The following is a 20960-nucleotide window of genomic DNA, read 5'->3' on the forward strand; positions in this document are numbered from 1 at the left end:
AAAGGGTCTGATCCTGGAAATATTTTTAGATGAAAATGACAGGTTTGCGAGAGGTGCTGAATGAGTGGTTTGAAGGAGAGGGAGATGTCAAGGATTACTCCAAGACAGTGCACTTGAGGGCTAGAGGAGATAGTAGCGCCATCAATAGATAATGAGATTGTAGGAGGTGAGGTTATGCGGGAAGGGGTATAAGATGTTTAAGAAAACACTGGGATATCCAAACAGCAGAGAGACAGTTGGAGATACGAGTGAGGAGAGCAGGGGAGAGGTCTGGAGTGGAAAGATAGATTTGAGTGTCCTCAGCATAGAGATGATATTGGAAACGAAAATACTAATGGGCTTACCTAGTGAGGACTTATAGAGAGAAAAGAAGAGGACCAAGGACAGAACCTTGGGGTACACCTACAGTTAGTGGAATTGAGGGGGGGGGGGGGGGGGTGGAGTCATGAGAGGAGACAGAGAATGAACAGTCAGAGAGGTAGGAAGACAGCTAAGAGAGGGCCGTGTCACGCAGACCAATGGAGTGAAGGATTTGCAATAGGAGAGGGTGGTCCACAGTGTCAAAAGCAGCAGAGAGATCAAGAAGAATAAGTAGAGAGTAGTGACCCTTAGATTTAGCAGCATGGAGGTCATTGCATACTTTTGTAAGGGCAGTTTCAGTGGAGTGGAGAGGACAGAAGCCAGACTAGAATGGATCAAGCAGTGAATGTGAGGAAAGAAAGGAAGTAAGGCGGTTGTAGACAATATGCTTAAGGAGTTTGGAGGCAAAAGGGAGGATAGAGATGGGTTGGTAGTTGGAGAGAGTGTTTGGATCAAGGGTAAGTTTTTTTTTTTTTTTTTTTTTTTAAGAATAGGAGAGATGAGTGCATGCTTGAAGACAGAGGGGACAGTGCCTGATGAGAGGGAGAGATTGAGAAGGTGGGAAAGATGGGAACAGGCAGGAGAGAGGTAGCAGAGGCGGCGGGAGGGGATTAGGTCAAGTGGGGAGGTGGTGAGGGGACAGGAACGACTGAGGGCCATGACTTCCTCACCAGATGCATGGGAGAAAGATGTCAGAGATGGGGAGGGGTGGTAAGGGATGGGAGGAGGCTGGTTGCTGATGGTCTGGTGTGATGTGATGTCCTGACGTATGGAGTCAATTTTGGATGTGAAGTAAGTGGCAAAGTCAAGAGCAGAGAGTGAGGAAGGGAGGCGAGGTGGAGGTGGGCAGGGGAATGTGTTGAGAGTGGCAAAGAGGCGCCGGGGGTTGGAAGACTGGGAGGAGATGAGGGTCTTGAAGTATGACTGTTGAGCAAGAGAAAGGGCAGCACTGAAGGATGATAGCATAAGTTTAATATGGTGGAAGTCTACCTTAGAGCGTGATTTCCTCAAGTGTCGCTCAGCAGTACGTGAGCATTTTTGCAGATATCTGGTGCATTTGGTGTGCCAGGGTTGAGGTGTTAAATTACGAGGGTGAATAGTGGTTGGTGGAGCAGCAGATTCAAGAGCAGAAGTAAGGGATGCATTGTATATAGAAGTGGCTTGTTCAGGGCATGAGAGAGAGAATAGGAGAGGGAAGCGAGTCAAACAGAGAGGAAAGGAATGTGGTGTCAATAGCCTCAATGTTACGCTTAGTGATGGTAGCCTTAGGAGGTAGAGATGGGGAGGTTAAAGGAGAGTAGTAGGTGGTCAGAGAGGGGAAATGGGGAGTTGGAAAAATCAGAACTATCACAACGGTGAAGAACAGATCCAGTGAGCTCCCATTCACATGGGAGGGTGAGGAGGTCCACGGGGATAGACCAAGTGAAGAGGTGACGTTAAGGAGTTTAGAGGAAGGGGATTGTGTGGGGATATCGATAGGGATGTTGAAATCACCTAGGATAATGGAGGGAATGTCTGAAGTGAGGAAGCCAGGAAGCAAAGTTGTCGGAAAGTTGTAGTAGGATGTCTGACAGACTTTAGTATAGGCACCAATGTAGTAGCATGTCTGACAGACCTTAGTATAGGCACCAATGTAGTAGCATGTCTGACAGACCTTAGTATAGGCACCAATGTAGTAGCATGTCTGACAGACCTTAGTATAGGCACCGACGTAGTAGCATTTCTGACAGACCTTAGTATAGGCCAGTGATGGCTAACCTTGACACGCCAGCTGTTGTTGAACTACTTATCCCAGCATGCCCTGCTACAGTTTTGTTATTTGGCCATGCTGAAACTGATGCAGGGCATGCTGGGATGTGTAGTTAATCAACAGCTGGAGTGTCAAGGTTAGCCATCACTGGTATAGGCAGAGATGTATTAGCATGTCTGACAGATCTTAGTTTAGGCACTGATGTAGTAGCATGTCTGACTGTCCTTAGGTCAGACAGAGAAATAAAAGGATTGACATTTCTTTAGAATTTTTCCTGTATTTTCTCCCCAGTCCCTGTATGCCCCAACCCTCTTGTCCCCTTTTTTTTTCTCCCCCAGTCCCTATCTGCCCCTACCCCACTGTCCACTTCCCAGTCCTTAGCTGCCCCTACCCCCACTCTCTTTCCCCATCCTCCTATTTCCGTATGCAGCTAGTGTGAAACAGTCAGATCAGTATAATTAACAAGTTAGGAGGCTGTAACATCTCCCTGCGGTTTCACTTTCAGTTTGAGCACATAGCAAATGTGAGGAGCAGAGTTGGCTTTCATTTTATAGGATATTCTGAGGATATTTCAGTTCTTTGGAGATTAATTGAAGTTTTCACTTATCTATTTTTCAGATATATTACTACATTTGTTTATTTGTGTGTATCTAATAAATTTGACATGATAGAGAAAATCAGATTTTTCCATTGAAATCCCTAAATTTGAGCGAGAACTGTGGAGTAGTGCAATTTACCTTTGTTCATGTGTGTTTCTAGTGTGTTATCTTTTTTTTTTAAACACATTTTATTGGATGGATCATTAATGAATTACGTTTAACAACATTGTATGGCACCCGGACAATTTGGGTGTTTGAATAACAAATGTAATTACAGTAGATTACAATGATAACAGAGTGGATCCTTTTTTTTTTTTTTTTCCCTTTAATCAGTTTTCCCTTATCAAGGGATTAAAGTTAAGGCATATATAGTGTGGGAGACTCTCGGCAACGGAGTAAGTTTCCGTCATTGAGAGTCTGCAAAAGAAGTCAGAAAAGAAGGGTACTCAGAGTGAGTGGAAAGGTACAGATAAGTGTGGAAGGCTAAGCGCCTCCAATCGAATAAGAGAGGGGGGGGATAGATAGTGAGTGGGGGGGTGGCCTTCAGGGGCGGGTGGTGGATCCGATTGTGGCTTACCATGTCAGGATATAAATGGGGAGGAGGCCCGTTGTAGGTTTAGCCACGGGGACCATACTATGTCGAATTGTTTTGAAGTGTTACGTATGACCGCGGTCATATATTCCATTTTGTGGACATACCATATCCGGGATATTATCACTGGCATTGGTGAGGGGGTCGGGCTCTTCCAGTCCGTGGCTATTTGGCATGTCATTGCCGAGACTACGTGTCGGAACAATTTGTTTTGGTGTCTATTGAGGGTTGGGAGGGTCATGGGGAGCAAAAAGTATTGGGGGTCAGGGCGAATTGGGGTGTCAAATAAGTGTGAGAGTAAAGTAATGAGTTCACTCCAAATTTTGGAGAGTTTGGGGCATGTCCACCAGATGTGTAAGAACGAACCGGTATCTGAACAGCCTCTCCAACATCTATCTGAGGTGTTTGGGAACATAGTGTGTAAACGAGAGGGGACATAGTACCATCTATATAGTAACTTATAGATATTTTCTTTGATTCTCACACATATAGAGCTAGAGGTCACGTTGTCCCATATATCTACCCAATCTTCATTATCTATGGTAATTCCCAGTTCCCTCTCCCATGCCGCTTCGTGGGGGGCTCGGAGTGTGGAGGGGTGGTCGTCCAGTAGTGTGTATATATCTGAGATAAGGCCTCTGGTGTTGGTGCGTTTCCAACTAATATATTCAAAGGGAGTTAGATTTCTGTGGAGTAGGGTATCGGAGTTGGTGGAGTGGAAGTGTCTAATTTGCAGGTAGCGAAAGAAGTCTGAAGAGGGGATTACTGTTCCTTCACGGATATCTACGAATTGTGGGAAGGTGGCATTGGATGTGATATCATTGATGTATAGAATACCAGCCGAACGCCAAGATGTGAGTGTGGTTCTACTCATTCCTGGAGGGAAGGCTGGGTTGTGAAACAACGGGATTAAGGGGGATGGGTGTGGTGCCAAACTAAACCGTCTATTTGTCAGGTCCCATATTGCTAGTGAGCGGCTTACTATAGGGTGTGATAAGGCCGTGCGCGGGCGTTGTTTCCGGTGGAGCCACAGTAAAGAGGATAGTGTAGCTAGTCCCGTTTCTTCTGCCTCTATCCCCACCCAGACCTTCCGTGTCCCACCCTCATTGCACCATTGTGCACATTGCGCAAGTTGCGCGGCGTAGTAGTACTTTCTAAAGTCCGGGATACCCAGGCCTCCGTTTCTGGAGGGGCGTTGAAGCAGTTTAAGTCTGACACGGGGACGTTTGTGATTCCATATAAAGAGGGAGGATTGGCGTTGTAGGGATTTGAAGACAAAGGTAGGGACATAAATCGGAAGGGTCTGGAATAAGTACAAGAGTCGGGGGAGCATGCTCATCTTGACGGAGTTAATTCTGCCTATCCATGATATAAAGTAGCTAGACCATTCTGCCAGATTCTCCTTTATTGTCTGTAGTAAGCGGGGGTAGTTTGCTTGGAAAAGTTGGTGGTGATGGTGGGTCAAGTACACACCCAGGTATTTGATTTTCTTCGTGTGCCAGTTACAGGGGAGAATATTTTGGAGGTCTTGTTTGAGAGTTGCCGGGACATAAAAATTGAGGGCCTCTGTTTTGTTAACGTTTATCTTGTATCCGGAGAGCTGGGAGTATGAGCTGATCTCAGATAAGAGAGCGGGAAGAGATTGGGCTGGGTCTGTGAGGGAAATTAGGATGTCATCGGCGTATAACGCTATCTTGTGTTCGGATAGGCCCGTGGGTATTCCATGAATGCTACTGCTGTTGCGGATCTTTGCTGCTAGGGGCTCCATAACTAGTGCAAAGATTAAAGGGGAGAGGGGGCACCCCTGTCTGGTACCATTGGCTATCTTGAAGCTGGAGGAGGAGACACCGTTAACCATAACCCGGGCCGATGGGGAGCGGTAGAGTGCTTTGATCCCTTCTAGAAATTTTCCAGAGAATCCCATTTTGCCTAGGACTTCGAAGGCGAAAGACCATGATATACGGTCGAAGGCTTTTTCTGCGTCGAGGGCCAATATAAGAGAGGGTGTTTTCCGTTTCTGAATTGAATGTATTAGATCTATGGCCCTTCTAGTGTTGTCTGACGCCTGGCGTCCAGGGATAAATCCGACCTGGTCTGGGTGGACCAGGCCGGGCATCAGGGGACCCAGACGGTTGGCTAGTATTTTTGCGTATATCTTCAGGTCAATATTCAGCAGTGAAATTGGTCTGTAGTTCAAGCAACTAGTCGGGTCCTTGTCAGGTTTTGGGATTACCACTATGTCGGCTTGGGTTGTCTCTGGCAGAAAGGAGGCGCCCTCGAGGATACCATTAAATAGAGAGGTTAAGTGTGGGGCCAGTTCCTTCGCGTAGAGTTTATAATATTGAGCTGTGAAGCCGTCCGGACCCGGGGCAGCCGACGTGCGCATAGATCGTATAGCTGCTATTGTCTCCTCCTCCGAGATTCGACTATTGAGAGCCTCTATCTGGTTACCAGAGAGGGTCGGGAGGGGAATGTCAGACAGATATGGGCGTATACCCCCAGATTCGTCGGGGGGCGTCGGGGACAGTTCAGGGAGGTTATAGAGGGAGCTGTAAAAAAGACGGAAATCTTCGGCCATCACTTCAGGGTCGTATGTGTAGGTTCCCCTTTGTGATGAATACAGTTTGTCTATTGCACCCAACGCTTGTTTACGACGTAATTTGTTGGCCAATAGGGTATCTATTTTATCCATTTTGTCATAGAAACGTTGCTGTAGTTTTCGAAGGATTAGTGCCGCGCGGTTGGAAAGAAGGGTATTGAGTTGTCCCCGGAGGGAATCTATCTGGGTGAGTAGGGGCGTGTTAGGGGATGCTTTATGTTTGGCTAGCAAGGTGGCTATTTCTGATTCGAGGGAGGATATCTCCTGTGCAGCTTTTTTCTTAATTGCCGACGATTTTGCTAGTAAGGTGCCGCGAATCGTGGCTTTGTGGGCTTCCCAAAGTATGTTAAATGGGATGTCGGGGGACACATTTTCGGTGAAATAGTGTGTGATCGCCAGTCTAGTTTCCTCTAGTGCTGAGGGGTGTTGTAGTAACGAGTCGTCAAGACGCCACTTGTATGTCCTACGAGGTGAGCGATATATGTCTATAAGGAGGTAGACCCCAGCGTGGTCCGTCCAAGTTAGTGGAGTGATGCCTGTGTCAGAGATCAGTGGTATAAGAGCCGAGGAGATGTGGATCATGTCGATCCTGGAGTAGTGTTGATGTGGAGCTGAGAAGTGTGTATAGTCTTTGGTATGGGGGTGTTGGGAGCGCCAAGTGTCACAGAGGCCGTGATGTTTCATGATGGCGGTGAGTGTGCGGGAGGCCCGGGGAAGGGCTGTCACAGAGACATGAGGTGGGGGGCCAGATCTATCGAGCAGTGGGTCGGTTATAGTGTTAAAGTCGCCACCCATGATTATACTGCCCTGTGCTTCTCGTGAGAGGCGTTTAGAGAGGGAGTCGAAAAACAAAGACTGGTCTTGGTTAGGGGCGTATACAGAGACCAGAGTAAGGGCCGTAGAGCGGAGGGTACCCATTACCATGAGGAACCTTCCGTCTGGGTCTGTCACCGTCCTAGAATGGATAAACGGGATGTTACGATGGATCATAATAGCCACGCCTCGTTTTTTGCAGTCAGCTGAGGCAAAATAGGACTGGGAGAACCATTTGCCCTTAAATTGAGAATGGTGACCGGTGAGGTGTGTTTCCTGGAGGAATGCTATATCGACTTTCTCACGTCTGCAGGCACTCAGGAACACGGTGCGCTTTCTTGGGGAGTTCAGGCCATTTACGTTGACCGAGAAAATGTTAAGGGGCATTGTTATTTACGAGGGGGGATATGGTAAGTTGCCAAGTATGGTCCATTAATGTACAGTTAGTATCGGGTGAAGGCCACCCCTCTGAGTCCAGTAAGAAGAAGAAAGTTAGGCAGAGGCCACAAGAGAAAGAAGGAAGGAAAGAACATGGAAAAAGAGAAGAAATACCCCAAAAGGGGAAACATCCCTGAGGTTGTGGGTCCCACTCTGGGGCCGCTAAGAAAAAACACTGCATAAGTAACATTGTAAACAATAGTAAGGGATTGTGAGGGGGTAACCAGGCTACCATGCGAGTGAACGCGAGTCACCCGGGCCATAAGGGTAGAAAGTGGTTATGGCCATTTTTCGTCTGTGTCTAGCATAGTACAATTTGGGACACTGAGATCCGTGTCCAGATTACAAAAGAAAAAGAAAATTCAAACATATAAACCTAGGATAAAAGGGGGGTGGGGGGGAGGAGGGAGGGGAGAGGTAGGAGGCGGGGGGATTGGCGTGGTGGGGGAGGGGAAAAAAAAAAAAAAAAAAGGGGGGTGGGGTGGGGGGGGGGAATACCACAGGGGTGCAAACGATTGTAACTTGATTATAACAATAATAACAGAAGATAATTACGACTTTGGTGTATGGACTGAAGTCGGTTCTTTCGTTGTCTTCAGGTATGAAGGCCACCCACCAAAAGTTCGTGTACTTTTCCATATCAGGAGGCTTCTCCAGATCAGGGGGGGTCTTTATCCACGTTGCGTTGTCGAGTCACCCGCGTCCAGTCAGGAAGAGGGGATTGAGGCTGTGGCAGTTTGGATGCTGAGGCTGCCATGTCGGATACAGAGGATGCTGGGAGAAGATCTAGTTTTGCCAGTAGTTCTTGTCCTTGGGTCAATGTCTTGATTGAGTGAACCGAGTTGTTGATCGAAACGTGCAATTGGAAGGGGAATCCCCATCTATATCTGATCTGGTGCTGGCGCAGGACCCGGGTGATCGGCTGGAGGTCTCGCCGCTTTTGAATTGTGGATGGTGCCAGGTCCTGAAAGATCTGTATCTGCATGCCTTTGAACAGTATCTCCGGTAAGTCTCGAACGGAGGACAGGATCTTCTCCTTTGTGCGAAAGTAGTGGAAGCGGACAATAATATCCCTGGGTGGTTGGGCGGGGGACGGTTTTGCACGAAGTGCTCTATGTGCCCTGTCACAGTGACACTCTTCGTCCGTGAGGTCTGTTATTAGATGTTTGAAGAATTCTTTCAAGAATGGTGACAGTGATGGGCTGAGGACCGATTCTGGGACGCCGCGTATGCGTAGGTTATTTCTACGCGAGCGATTTTCTTGGTCCTCTTGTCGCTCTTTGAGGGTCTCCAATTCCTCGCATATTCTAGTGAGCTCACTGTCAAGGCGGTGTTGAGAGCGACAGATGTCGTCCGTCTTTGTTTCTAGTTCGTCCGTTCGGTTGCCGAGAGCCGTGAGGTCCGATTTAAATTCAGCCATAGCGTTCGCAAGTTCCTGTTTAAATGCGGACTGCACTCCCTCTAGTAGGCTCGACATAACCGCCTGTATCTGAGGGTCGATGCCCGTTTCCGATGAACACGGAGAGGGGGGGGAGCTTGTGGCCATGGTGGGGTTCTGCGGGCCCTTAGATTTTGAACCAAAGAAGTTGGACGGGGCCTGCTGTGTTTTTTTGTTTTTGGACATAGCGGCATATATCAGAAAAAGAGGGGTGAATAAAGGTGGGGGTGGGGAAAAAAAAAAAAAAAGAGGGAGGAAAAAATCTTGATGTCAGGACACAGATCAAGGTCCGTCTAGGGAGCGGGAAGTCCAGACGGGTCAAGTGTTTCGACCTCGGAGTTGAGGATAATAATAATCCAGAGCGTTATATATGAGGTCTGGCCATTAAGCTATGGCATGTGTGGTATTGTATTGTTTTGCGTTAAATCTTCCTGAGAGCCATTTTAAGAGCGAGTCGGGGATATGTGGGTCCAGATGTCATAACGCTGAGGCCATGTTTCTTCTAGGCGCCAATTCCGCATTTGGGGTAGATCATAACTTGATCCCTCGTTCAGTGGCCCGGGTGCACATGGTTGGTATTAGAGCACTTTCATAGTCTCCACCAGTGTGGGCAGAAGTGCGAACAAATTCTGTCTTTCTGCCGGTGAGGTATAAGTGGTGTAGTGCAGCTTGTGCTGTTCCTGAATGGACGCCAGCTAGCAGGATGGTGGTTCTGGTATGTTGTCGCAGAGTTCTGTGGCACTGGGGTGCGTATAGGGGCAGGTCGTTGCTTTCTTCACTCCTTTTGTCTCCTGCGGGGATGTGAGAGGTTTAGGGGTCTTCTATACGAATTTGTGTCAGGGGACTTTCGTGAGTCCTCCCCGGGATGAGTATTCTTCTTTGGTGAGGTGGCCACCAGGGGGAGTGCTCGGTGTGAGTAATATCTCAGGGTCAGTGGCCAAATCTCCTTCAGGGCCTCCTGGACGTATATGGGAGTGAAAATTGAGGTCCTGGTTTCAAAGGTGGGACCGGGCCGCCGCTTGCTGGGAGGTTTTGAGGCCTCCTCTCGGCACCCTGTGGTCAGTTCCAGTCACCTATGTGATACCCTTTATCAGGGGATGGAATAGAAGAGAGGACTGGGTAAATTTAGGGGTATGGGTATTTGCCTCCGAGCAGACTTTGGTAGGCCCAGGAGGGGCAAGGAGCTCCCAGAGAGCAGGGGGGAACCGGAGACTGTGGCGCTGTGCTGCAGGAGCGTTGGAAGGGTGCTGCTGGTTCGTTTTTTGTTTTTGTTTTTTGAGTGGGGAGACAGGTCTATCCGTCGGTTTTTAACCTTCTAGATTAGGGGTTGTTGTTTTTTTTGTTTTTTTTTTGTTTTGTTTTTTGCCTCCCTGTGGTCAGCCGAGGTGCCGGGGGTCAGGGTGGAGCAGCGCTTACCTCAGCCGCCGGCCCGTCGCGTACGTCCGTTTCCGGGGGTGGCGGTTCAGGTCTCCTCCGGCTCGAGGCCCCGGCCACAGACGGCTAGCGACGGAGGGTGCCACTCTGTCTTCTCCCGCTGTGTGATGTCCACGGCCGAGTACGGGTATCGCGGGGCCTCCGGATGTTTAGAGGCAGCAGGAAGGAGCACTCGCCAGCCGCCCGGATCCGTCGTCGGGTTCTTGTCCTCCACGCCACTGCCGCCTGGTCCCGGATGAGGCAGAGTTGCAGGCTCTGCTTCAGGTGTCTCCAAGGGGGTGAGCTGTTCGGTGTCTCGTCGTTCCGCCGTCCGGGCAGAGAGATCCAGAGTCCGGGGGGGGGAGATCCACTCCAGTCCCCGGCTTCAAGATGGGGGGTAGGCCGCAACCTGCAGGGACCCTTAAAAGGATCCCCCGGCTCCGCAGCAACAGCCCCTCACTCACTGGTGTTATTGGGTGGTGTCTAGAGATGATGGGGAGTTGTGGGGATCCCCAAAAGGGTCGATAATTAAGCCCAAATAGCAGATTTTACAGGAGCTCCCAGAAATCACGTCTCCTCAGCTTGGTGCCTAGGCCACGCCCCTTCTAGTGTGTTATCTTTATTAAAAGGCATACACAAATATATGCATGGCATGTGTGTTGTAAGTGTAAATCTACTACTGTTCATGTACACACAATTGTGTGTTTTTGTCTGTTAATGTGTTTGTGTGTATTCTAGTTGTCAGCTGACTCAAATTTTTGGAACAGTCTCAGGTTTTAGTCATCTCTCTCTTAACAAACATATCCATATTTTTTCAAATTATCCTATTGTTCATTACATGTCATATTATTTAATACATTGGATAAAAATGAAAGTGACAATGCCATAAGATTCCTAGACAAATCTTTGTTACTGCCATTTGTCCTTGGTTATCAATCGTACATAATTCCTCCGATTTTTGTTGTTGTTGTTGTTTTTGTTTTTTTCAGTGTTCTGTGACTTATGGCTACCATAGTCAGTGTGCATTTGCTCTCACTGTGTCTCCCTCGTTTTTACCAATACATTCAAATGACTTGCTGTGAGCCTGTAATGGTGTAGCAGACCGTTTGTGTCTGGTGGCACAACAATGTGTTTTGTCTGCCTTACGCACTTTGACTTCCTCTGTCATCACCATATGAAATGCTATGAACCTGTAATTGAGTATAAAACTGTCCTTGACAGCTAGACAATGTGTTTTGTGTTCTGTGTATTCTCCCCTCCTTCTCTACCATCTGCCTTGACATGCTGAGAATTGTTACCCTGTGGCTGCCATATTTAGTTGTCTTCCAGAGAGGCATTGAGGCGAAGAGCATGATTTTTAGGGGAAAAGCTAAGAAAATGACTGTCAGATGCACGCTTAAAACATTCTCACATGCTGTGTAGTGAAAAACTCCTATGTGGGATTTCTGCTTTAAGTTATGTGGCTCTGAAAATGTAATTCTCTGAAAAACAGCTTTGCTCTCCGGAGGGAATTGGATGCATGTCAGTTTGTTACGCAATTTTTTTTTTTCCTGGCCATGGTTTGATTTGCTCTAACTCCCCTTTGTGTGCGTTGCATGTTACATTTTACCATTGTAAAATAGATTTATATAAATGATCAATTTACCCACTGTGTAAGTAAGCCAAGGAGTTTAAGTTTACCATACATTGATAAAATGCTGCAAGCAAAGAGTTTTTAAACAGGGTAGCGACCTGTAAAGAACCTGCATTTACTGTGTGTAGACATTTTTATTCATTATAATTCATAGGTGCTTATGTGAATATGGAACTGATTAAGTAAATTGATCGTTGTTTCTATTTAGGAATGTCACTTGTGTTATAATAAAATCAATACAAAGTAAAAAAAAAAAAAAAAATATATATATATATATATATATATATATATATATATATATATATATATACCTTTTATCCCCTCCCAGTGTGCAAAGAGACCCGGCGTGGACCTGGCGTTTCTGACGCCCACTAGTGACGTCATCCCGCCGTCCTACCTGCCCGGGGCATAATTAAAAAACAGGTGTGACAGTGCTACCAAACGAAAAAACAGAAAAATGCACATATAAAACATACACAGAAATTTTTAAAAACAGATTGCAATACACAAATGAAGCATAGACACAGATAAAGTCAGCATGTAACATATATTGGCAACATGATAACACCTGTTGTCACTAGTTACTATAGTCTTACACTAATAATCCATCGACTTACAGAACCACAGCTTTATTCATAAAAAACAGTGTAATCCTAGGTTCTCATTTAACCCCCTAGGTGCCAAAGTTTGGAGCTCATATATCCACTTAGATTCACGTTGCAATAACTGCAATGATCTATTTCCACCTCGAATGTTTGATGGTATATGGTCAATGATGATATATTTTAAACAGGCTACACTGTGCCGTGCCACAGCAAAATGTTGAATGTATATATAACCTGAAGACGGAGTAAATAAACTTCGAAACGTTGTTAGTTCTTGCAAACCTGCTTTTGTCTTGTTTATGACACCGGAGTGCCGCCGACAATACGCTATTGATGACCCGCTGCCATACGGGTTTAGGAGGGCACCGGCCAGTGAGTATCGTTTGGTTGGGAGTGCTGCTGCATTCATTTGTGTATATATATATATATATATATATATATATATATATATATAATGGGATGCAGGTTAAATGCCGGCTATCTGGATCCCGGCATTCAGGATATTGACACCGAAATCTTGGCGCACCAGGGCTATTCCCACTCGTGGGTGTCCACGATCCTGTGTCAAGCGCAGCGAGCCACCGAGCCCGCAAGGGAACTCTTAGCTCTGTCCTTTCTGGCGGGCGGGATACTGACAGCCGGCATCCCGTCTGCCGGTATTACGTATGTAATATATATTAAAGGTGTCAAAAGCACAACAATGAAAATATAATGTGTGACCTTTTGTATAACACAAAATTGCCATACAAAATTAAGGATTTAATCTTCACTTAAGGATTCATGGTCATATACATGCAAAACCCTATGTCCAGCTTGCATATCACATTTTATAAGAGATCCCCAGTACAAAATATTGCTTCTTCAGGAAATTTGTAACTACTATATGCAGATTGTGTAACATAAGGTGGGTACACACTGGAAGATATATCTGCCGATCAATTGATCGGCAGATGTATCTATGGACGGATCGGGCAGTGTGTTGAGCATACACAGTCATGAACACGCTCGCCCAGTTCAGCGGTCAATCACCGCCGGCCGCCGCAGCATGTGTACGGGCGGTCGGCCGTCCGCCGTACACACACAGCGACGCGCCAATCTATTGGTAGATATATTGGCCGTCCGCTGTGCTGCGGGGCCGACGCAATACGTCTGTGAACGACGGAGTTCACAGACGTATCGGCTGTACACACTGGCCGACGGACCCGCGATATATCGGCCGTTCAAGAGAACAGCCGATATATCGGCCAGTGTGTACGGGCCTATACAGTTACTGTTTGTTTTTTCTTGTGAATGGGAAAATAAGCAAAGTGGTTCTGTTTACCTTCATTGATGACTGATGGTGTAAACCTAATGCAGACACAATTGTGTAATGAGTGTTGCACAGCTGAAATGAGAAGTGATATTACGGTTGACTGGCTGTGCATTCAGATCTCTACTGACAGTGGCCATCTTCTTAGAACATTTACCAACACACTGTGCAGTCATACCCATTTCAATCACATTACCAGCATACTTTATTTGTGGCCATAAATTGATTAATATCAGCTAATTGCCTGCGATTGTTATCTTTATAGACCACTTAACTGTATGGTTTATTTAATCTCCCACCCTTTGACTTTTTAGTTTTTAATGGATTTTAATCAGAATAAACAAAGCACTTATTGTAGGAACATTAATTCCCTCAACAACAAACCTGTCACTTTTGCCAGGGTCATGACGTAATAGGAGAAATGGAATAATCTTGATCCCAATTTTCAAATTTCATCCATAACTTTGATATCCACAATTTACATATACAGTAGTTTGTATGCAATATTTGTACTAATTTTTCTCCCAGCTAACACATGCGGAGTATTGTACTGTAGCTTGGAATTTTTAAATTTGGTGTTTTTTGTTTTGTTTTTTTTCTCTTCAGACAGGAAAGCGGGTTGCAAAGTCCTTACACTTGTCCTTACAAAGTATTTTAAACCAAGAAGAAAGTTTAGGAAAAAAGAGACAAAAAATCGGCTTCCTGAGGTGATCTGTGTAAACATTTTTTATATGTAAAAGCAATAAAGAATTATTTTTACATACTCTAGATTGGTTGGTTGTTTTGTTTCTGTTTTATTAATGTTTCATTTCCTTGAAATGCATTGGCCAATGTGTCCATTATGTCTGTCCTGTCGTCATTTCATGGTGAAATCAGCATACACTATGTAAAGGTCATTCATCATTCTGAGGAACTTGTAAACAGTGCACATGAAAGTTCATAATGAATACTGACTATAAACTATACAGAGCATCTTGTTGTATCTGCAGTCTAGCATTTACTGTTTATTCCGTGGGTGTGCTCCTCATAGGGGTTTATGACCCTATAGTAGTGCAGTTTACGCTGCATTCAACATATATTTAATAATACAAGGTAGAAGCGCAGAGAAAGGGCCTGTCCGTACAAACCCTACGTTGTTATGTTTATAATAGTTGCTTTGGGAATTGCATCCATGCTTACTTTAGATAATACATATACAGTAGGTGTGGTGTGTTACTTTGGATACTGCAGTTTTTAGTCTGCCACATCTGGAGGTGCTGTGCACATGTACTGTACTTGAATAATATTTGCTTTCTGTATGTACATGTATGTATGTTAATGTGAAGTATTGGACTCTGCAACTTTTGTGAAGTCTTAACACAAAGGAAATTGCATTCTGTAGTAATTCAGCTAAGCAATAAAGACTCTCCAGCCTTATAAACAGCAGCATGTCTTAGGTTTCATTTTGTTGATGTTTTGTACTTTCCTGCACCAGACGTTACAGCCGATGTATTCATATGCTTTAAAGCTGTAGATCACAAAACATGTTTATTGGGGTTTAGTTTAGCCGCTGTTGAAAACCCATCCTCTGCATTGGCATTTTATTTTATTCATGTGTATGGGGGAGATGTAATAAGCCGTGGAGAGAGAGAAAGTACCAGCCAGTCAGCTCCTTATTGCCATTGTACAGGCTGTGTTTGAAAAATGACCGTTAAGAGCTGATTGGTTGGGAGTTTATCTCTACTTTAACACTCTCCAGTGCTTAGTACATCTGCCCATATATGTTTTGCTCTTTTTATCCTCCTCCTAGCTACCAGAGACTATAGGGCTAATTCAGAAGGGGGGAGGTTATGCTGTTGGCCGATGTGTTCAGATCTGGGGCTGCAATCTCTCACTCTCAGTGCTCCAAACTCTGCAGCATGACAGGCTAACATTTGGGGGCAGTGACAGGAAGCGTAACAGAAAACTGGGAAGTGTGTGCCCCATTTTCTGGGCATACAGAAGCCTGTAAGGTTTGTTGGCGCTGTGTATGTCTGTGTAGATTAACACCTGTGAATCAGCAGCCACCTGAAGAGGCAGCCAACCTCCTCAAAGTAGCAAGCACCAATATAATGAACTATACCAGGTAGGCGCTTGAAACCACAGAGGCAACATTGGTAAAATCACAATTTTAATATAAAACAAAACCACAACAATGACCTAAAAATATTAAAACATTGAATCTCAAATAATGAGCTAGGTCACAGGATCTGCGACAAATGCACATATGTAATTCATGCAGAAATTAAAAGGGTCCCTTTTGGTTTCCACAATGCTGTGAATGATCAAAACATAAGTTTAGATATAGTAACCACCGGTGGTAGTGATAGGTGGAGACTCTCAGAATTATTCAGTCAGTCTCTGAGCAAACAGCAGGTACGGCATTGTGGAGCGTCGCGGAGCGTAGCTCCTGGTAGCCAGACTCTTAATACAGGGAGTCACTGTGTATAGCCGCTGAGTGTCAGGCGACAGGTGTATTAGTGCAGGGAGTCACTGTGTATAGCCGCTGAGTGTAAGGCGGCAGGTGTATTAGTGCAGGGAGTCACTGTGTATAGCCGCTGAGTGTCAGGCGACAGGTGTATTAGTGCAGGGAGTCGCTGTGTATAGTCGCTGAGTGTCAGGCGACAGGTGTATTAGTGCAGGGAGTCACTGTGTATAGTCGCTGAGTGTCAGGCGGTAGGTGCATTAGTGTAGGGAGTCGCTGTGTATAGCCGCTGAGTGTCAGGCGGCAGGTGTATTATTGCATGGAGTCACTGTGTATAGCCGCTGAGTGTAAGGCGGCAGGTGTATTAGTGCAGGGAGTCACTGTGTATAGCCGCTGAGTGTCAGGCAGCAGGTGTATTATTGCATGGAGTCACTGTGTATAGTCGCTGAGTGTCAGGCGGCAGGGTATTAGTGCAGGGAGTCACTGTGTATAGTCGCTGAGTGTCAGGCGGCAGGTGTATTAGTGCAGGGAGTCGCTGTGTATAGCCGCTGAGTGTCAGGCGACAGGTGTATTAGTGCATGGAGTCACTGTGTATAGCCGCTGAGTGTCAGGCGACAGGTGTATTAGTGCAGGGAGTCACTGTGTATAGCCGCTGAGTGTCAGGCGGCAGGTGTATTAGTGCAGGTAGTCACTGTGTATAGCCGCTGAGTGTCAGGCGGCAGGGTATTAGTGCAGGGAGTCACTGTGTATAGCCGCTGAGTGTCAGGCGGCAGGTGTATTAGTGCAGGGAGTCACTGTGTATAGTCGCTGAGTGTCAGGCGGCAGGTGTATTAGTGCAGGGAGTCACTGTGTATAGCCACTGAGTGTCAGGCGGCAGGTGTATTAGTGCATGGAGTCACTGTGTATAGCCGCTGAGTGTCAGGCGGCAGGGTATTAGTGCAGGGAGTCTCTGTGTATAGCCACTGAGTGTCAGGCGGCAGGTGTATTAGTGCAGGGAGTCTCTGTGTATAGCCACTGAGTGTCAGGCGGCAGGTGTATTAGTGCAGGGAGTCACTGTGTATAGCCGCTGAGTGTCAGGCGACAGGTGTATTAGTGCAGGGAGTCACTGTGTATAGCCGCTGAGTGTCAGGCGACAGGTGTATTAGTGCATGGAGTCACTGTGTATAGCCGCTGAGTGTCAGGCGACAGGTGTATTAGTGCAGGGAGTCACTGTGTATAGCCGCTGAGTGTCAGGCGACAGGTGTATTAGTGCAGGGAGTCACTGTGTATAGCCGCTGAGTGTCAGGCGGCAGGTGTATTAGTGCAGGTAGTCACTGTGTATAGCCGCTGAGTGTCAGGCGGCAGGGTATTAGTGCAGGGAGTCACTGTGTATAGCCGCTGAGTGTCAGGCGGCAGGTGTATTAGTGCAGGGAGTCACTGTGTATAGTCGCTGAGTGTCAGGCGGCAGGTGTATTAGTGCAGGGAGTCACTGTGTATAGCCGCTGAGTGTCAGGCGGCAGGGTATTAGTGCAGGGAGTCACTGTGTATAGCCGCTGAGTGTCAGGCGGCAGGTGTATTAGTGCAGGGAGTCACTGTGTATAGTCGCTGAGTGTCAGGCGGCAGGTGTATTAGTGCAGGGAGTCACTGTGTATAGTCGCTGAGTGTCAGGCGGCAGGTGTATTAGTGCAGGGAGTCACTGTGTATAGCCACTGAGTGTCAGGCGGCAGGTGTATTAGTGCATGGAGTCACTGTGTATAGCCGCTGAGTGTCAGGCGGCAGGGTATTAGTGCAGGGAGTCTCTGTGTATAGCCACTGAGTGTCAGGCGGCAGGTGTATTAGTGCAGGGAGTCACTGTGTATAGCCGCTGAGTGTCAGGCGGCAGGGTATTAGTGCATGGAGTCACTGTGTATAGCCGCTGAGTGTCAGGCGGCAGGTGTATTAGTGCAGGGAGTCACTGTGTATAGCCGCTGAGTGTCAGGCAGCAGGGTATTAGTGCAGGGAGTCTCTGTGTATAGCCACTGTGTGTCAGGGGGCAGGTGTATTAGTGCAGGGAGTCACTGTGTATAGCCGCTGAGTGTCAGGCGGCAGGGTATTAGTGCAGGGAGTCACTGTGTATAGCCGCTGAGTGTCAGGCGGCAGGGTATTAGTGCAGGGAGTCACTGTGTATAGCCGCTGAGTGTCAGGCGGCAGGGTATTAGTGCAGGGAGTCACTGTGTATAGCCACTGAGTGTCAGGCGGCAGGTGTATTAGTGCAGGGAGTTACTGTGTATAGCCACTGAGTGTCAGGCGGCAGGTGTATTAGTGCAGGGAGTCACTGTGTATAGCCGCTGACTGTCAAGCGGTGAAAACAGCGACACAATGATTGTAAAACAAGCGGGGTGGATTCCCAGTTACAGCAAGCACTAAGCTTCTGCACACAGTGGTGGTCCCAGGGGACCCTTTCTCCATGTTCTCAACGCGTTTCTCCACACACGGGCGGCTTTTGCCTCTTGCCGTACCTGCTGTTTGCACAGTTCTCTCTCTCTCTCTCTCTCTCTCTCTCTCTCTCTCTCTCTCTCTCAGGCTTGATTAATCTACCCTACAGTGCTTAAAATAGAATTCCACCTAACAGTTCTGTTTTATGGTGTTATATGAGAAGTTAAAAGTCAGCCCTAAAGTATACTTGGTTGTGCATATGGTACTCTTCTATAGACTCATGTTGGCAGCATATTGCCCAATAACGCCCAACTGCACAAATTACATGGGGTGGAGACATTAATCCTTCCAAGTCATTATTTTCTCAGCAACACTATGCTGACGGGAGCCAGCAGAGAGGGGCCTGCCAGATCTGGTGAATAACAGGCCTGCACAACCTGTGGGGCTCCAGGTCTCTGCATACCCTGCCAGCTACTGTATAGCCAATTTGGCTGAGCATGCTGGGGCCTGTAGTTTCACAGCACTTGGAAAGAAAGGGATACGGTCATTAGGTTGACCACTATTGCTCAACATGGTCACTAGGTCAACATGGAAAAAGGTCGACATGCGTTTTTCAAATTTTTTTTAAAAACTTTTCCATACTTTACTCCCACGTGAACTACGATTGGGAATAGTAACCTGTGCCGAGCGCACAAGGCACCTTGCCCGAAGCATGGTGAGCCATGCGAGGGGACACGGGGCACTAATTGGGGTTCCCCGTCGCTTTACGAAGAAAACGCCACCAAAAAAAGTAAAAAAAGCCTCATGTCGACCTTTTTCCATGTTGACCTAGTGACAATGTCTCCCTAATGCATGTGGACCTAATGACCCATACCCGGAAAGAAGCAGGTTTCCTCGGCTTCTTGGATACCCTCTGCTAGAATTAACCTCAAGGCATATGTCCATATGCATTTTTTAAGGTTTTACTATAATCAATGTTCAAATTATTTCCCTTTTTAAGTATAATTTCTCTAACGTCCTAAGTGGATGCTGGGGACTCCGTAAGGACCATGGGGATAGCGGCTCCGCAGGAGACTGGGCACATCTAAAGAAAGCTTTAGGACTATCTGGTGTGCACTGGCTCCTCCCCCTATGACCCTCCTCCAAGCCTCAGTTAGATCTCTGTGCCCGAACGAGAAGGGTGCACACTAGGGGCTCTCCTGAGCTTCTTAGTGAAAGTTTTAGTTTAGGTTTTTTATTTTCAGTGAGACCTGCTGGCAACAGGCTCACTGCATCGAGGGACTAAGGGGAGAAGAAGCGAACTCACCTGCGTGCAGAGTGGATTGGGCTTCTTAGGCTACTGGACATTAGCTCCAGAGGGACGATCACAGGCCCAGCTTGGATGGGTCCCAGAGCCGCGCCGCCGGCCCCCTTACAGAGCCAGAAGGCAGAAGAGGTCCGGAAAATCGGCGGCAGAAGACGTCCTGTCTTCAACAAGGTAGCGCACAGCACTGCAGCTGTGCGCCATTGCTCTCAGCACACTTCACACTCCGGTCACTGAGGGTGCAGGGCGCTGGGGGGGGCGCCCTGAGACGCAATAAAAACACCTTGGATGGCAAAAAAATGCATCACATATAGCTCCTGGGCTATATGGATGCATTTAACCCCTGCCAGAATACATAGAAAAACGGGAGATAAGGCCGCCGATAAGGGGGCAGAGCTTATCTACTCAGCACACTGGCGCCATTTTCCCTCACAGCTCCGTTGGAGGGAAGCTCCCTGGCTCTCCCCTGCAGTCACTACACTACAGAAAGGGTTAAAAAAGAGAGGGGGGCACAAATTAGGCGCAGTATTAACTATACAGCAGCTATAAGGGGAAAAACACTTATATAAGGTTATCCCTGTATATATATAGCGCTCTGGTGTGTGCTGGCAAACTCTCCCTCTGTCTCCCCAAAGGGCTAGTGGGGTCCTGTCCTCTATCAGAGCATTCCCTGTGTGTGTGCTGTATGTCGGTACTTTTGTGTCGACATGTATGAGGAGAAAAATGATGTGGAGACGGAGCAGATTGCCTGTAATCGTGATGTCACCCCCTAGGGGGTCGACACCTGAGTGGATGAACTGTTGGAAGGAATTATGTGACAGTGTCAGCTCTGTATAAAAGACAGTGGTTGATATGAGACAGCCGGCTACTCAGCTTGTGCCTGTCCAGACGTCTCATAGGCCGTCAGGGGCTCTAAAGCGCCCGTTACCTCAGATGGCAGATATAGACGCCGACACGGATACTGACTCCAGTGTCGACGGTGAAGAGACAAATGTGACTTCCAGTAGGGCCACACGTTACATGATTGAGGCAATGAAAAATGTTTTACACATTTCTGATAATACGAGTACCACCAAAAAGGGGTATTATGTTCGGTGAGGAAAAACTACCTGTAGTTTTCCTGAATCTGAGAAATTAAATGAGGTGTGTGATGATGTGTGGGTTTCCCCCGATAACAACTGATAATTTCGAAAATGTTATTGGCATTATATCCTTTCCCTCCAGAGGTTAGGGTGCGTTGGGAAACACCCCCTAGGGTGGATAAAGCGCTC

The 20960-nt window shown here is 47.0% G+C and overlaps 1 protein-coding gene across 2 annotated transcripts in view; it reads left to right on the forward strand.

Annotated features, from left to right (window-relative positions):
* EXOSC7 (exosome component 7) overlaps positions 1–14317 on the forward strand; it is a 111834-nt gene extending 97517 nt beyond the window's left edge. For both annotated transcript variants that reach the window (XM_063922415.1, XM_063922417.1), the window contains one exon: positions 14156–14317. In XM_063922415.1, coding sequence (XP_063778485.1) covers positions 14156–14260 — 105 coding nt within the window. In that variant the 3' untranslated portion in view covers positions 14261–14317. The remainder of the gene's footprint in view (positions 1–14155) is intronic.
* Positions 14318–20960: the final 6643 nt, after the last annotated feature.

Source organism: Pseudophryne corroboree, chromosome 5, assembly GCF_028390025.1.
Source record: "Pseudophryne corroboree isolate aPseCor3 chromosome 5, aPseCor3.hap2, whole genome shotgun sequence".
NCBI lineage: Eukaryota > Metazoa > Chordata > Amphibia > Anura > Myobatrachidae > Pseudophryne > Pseudophryne corroboree.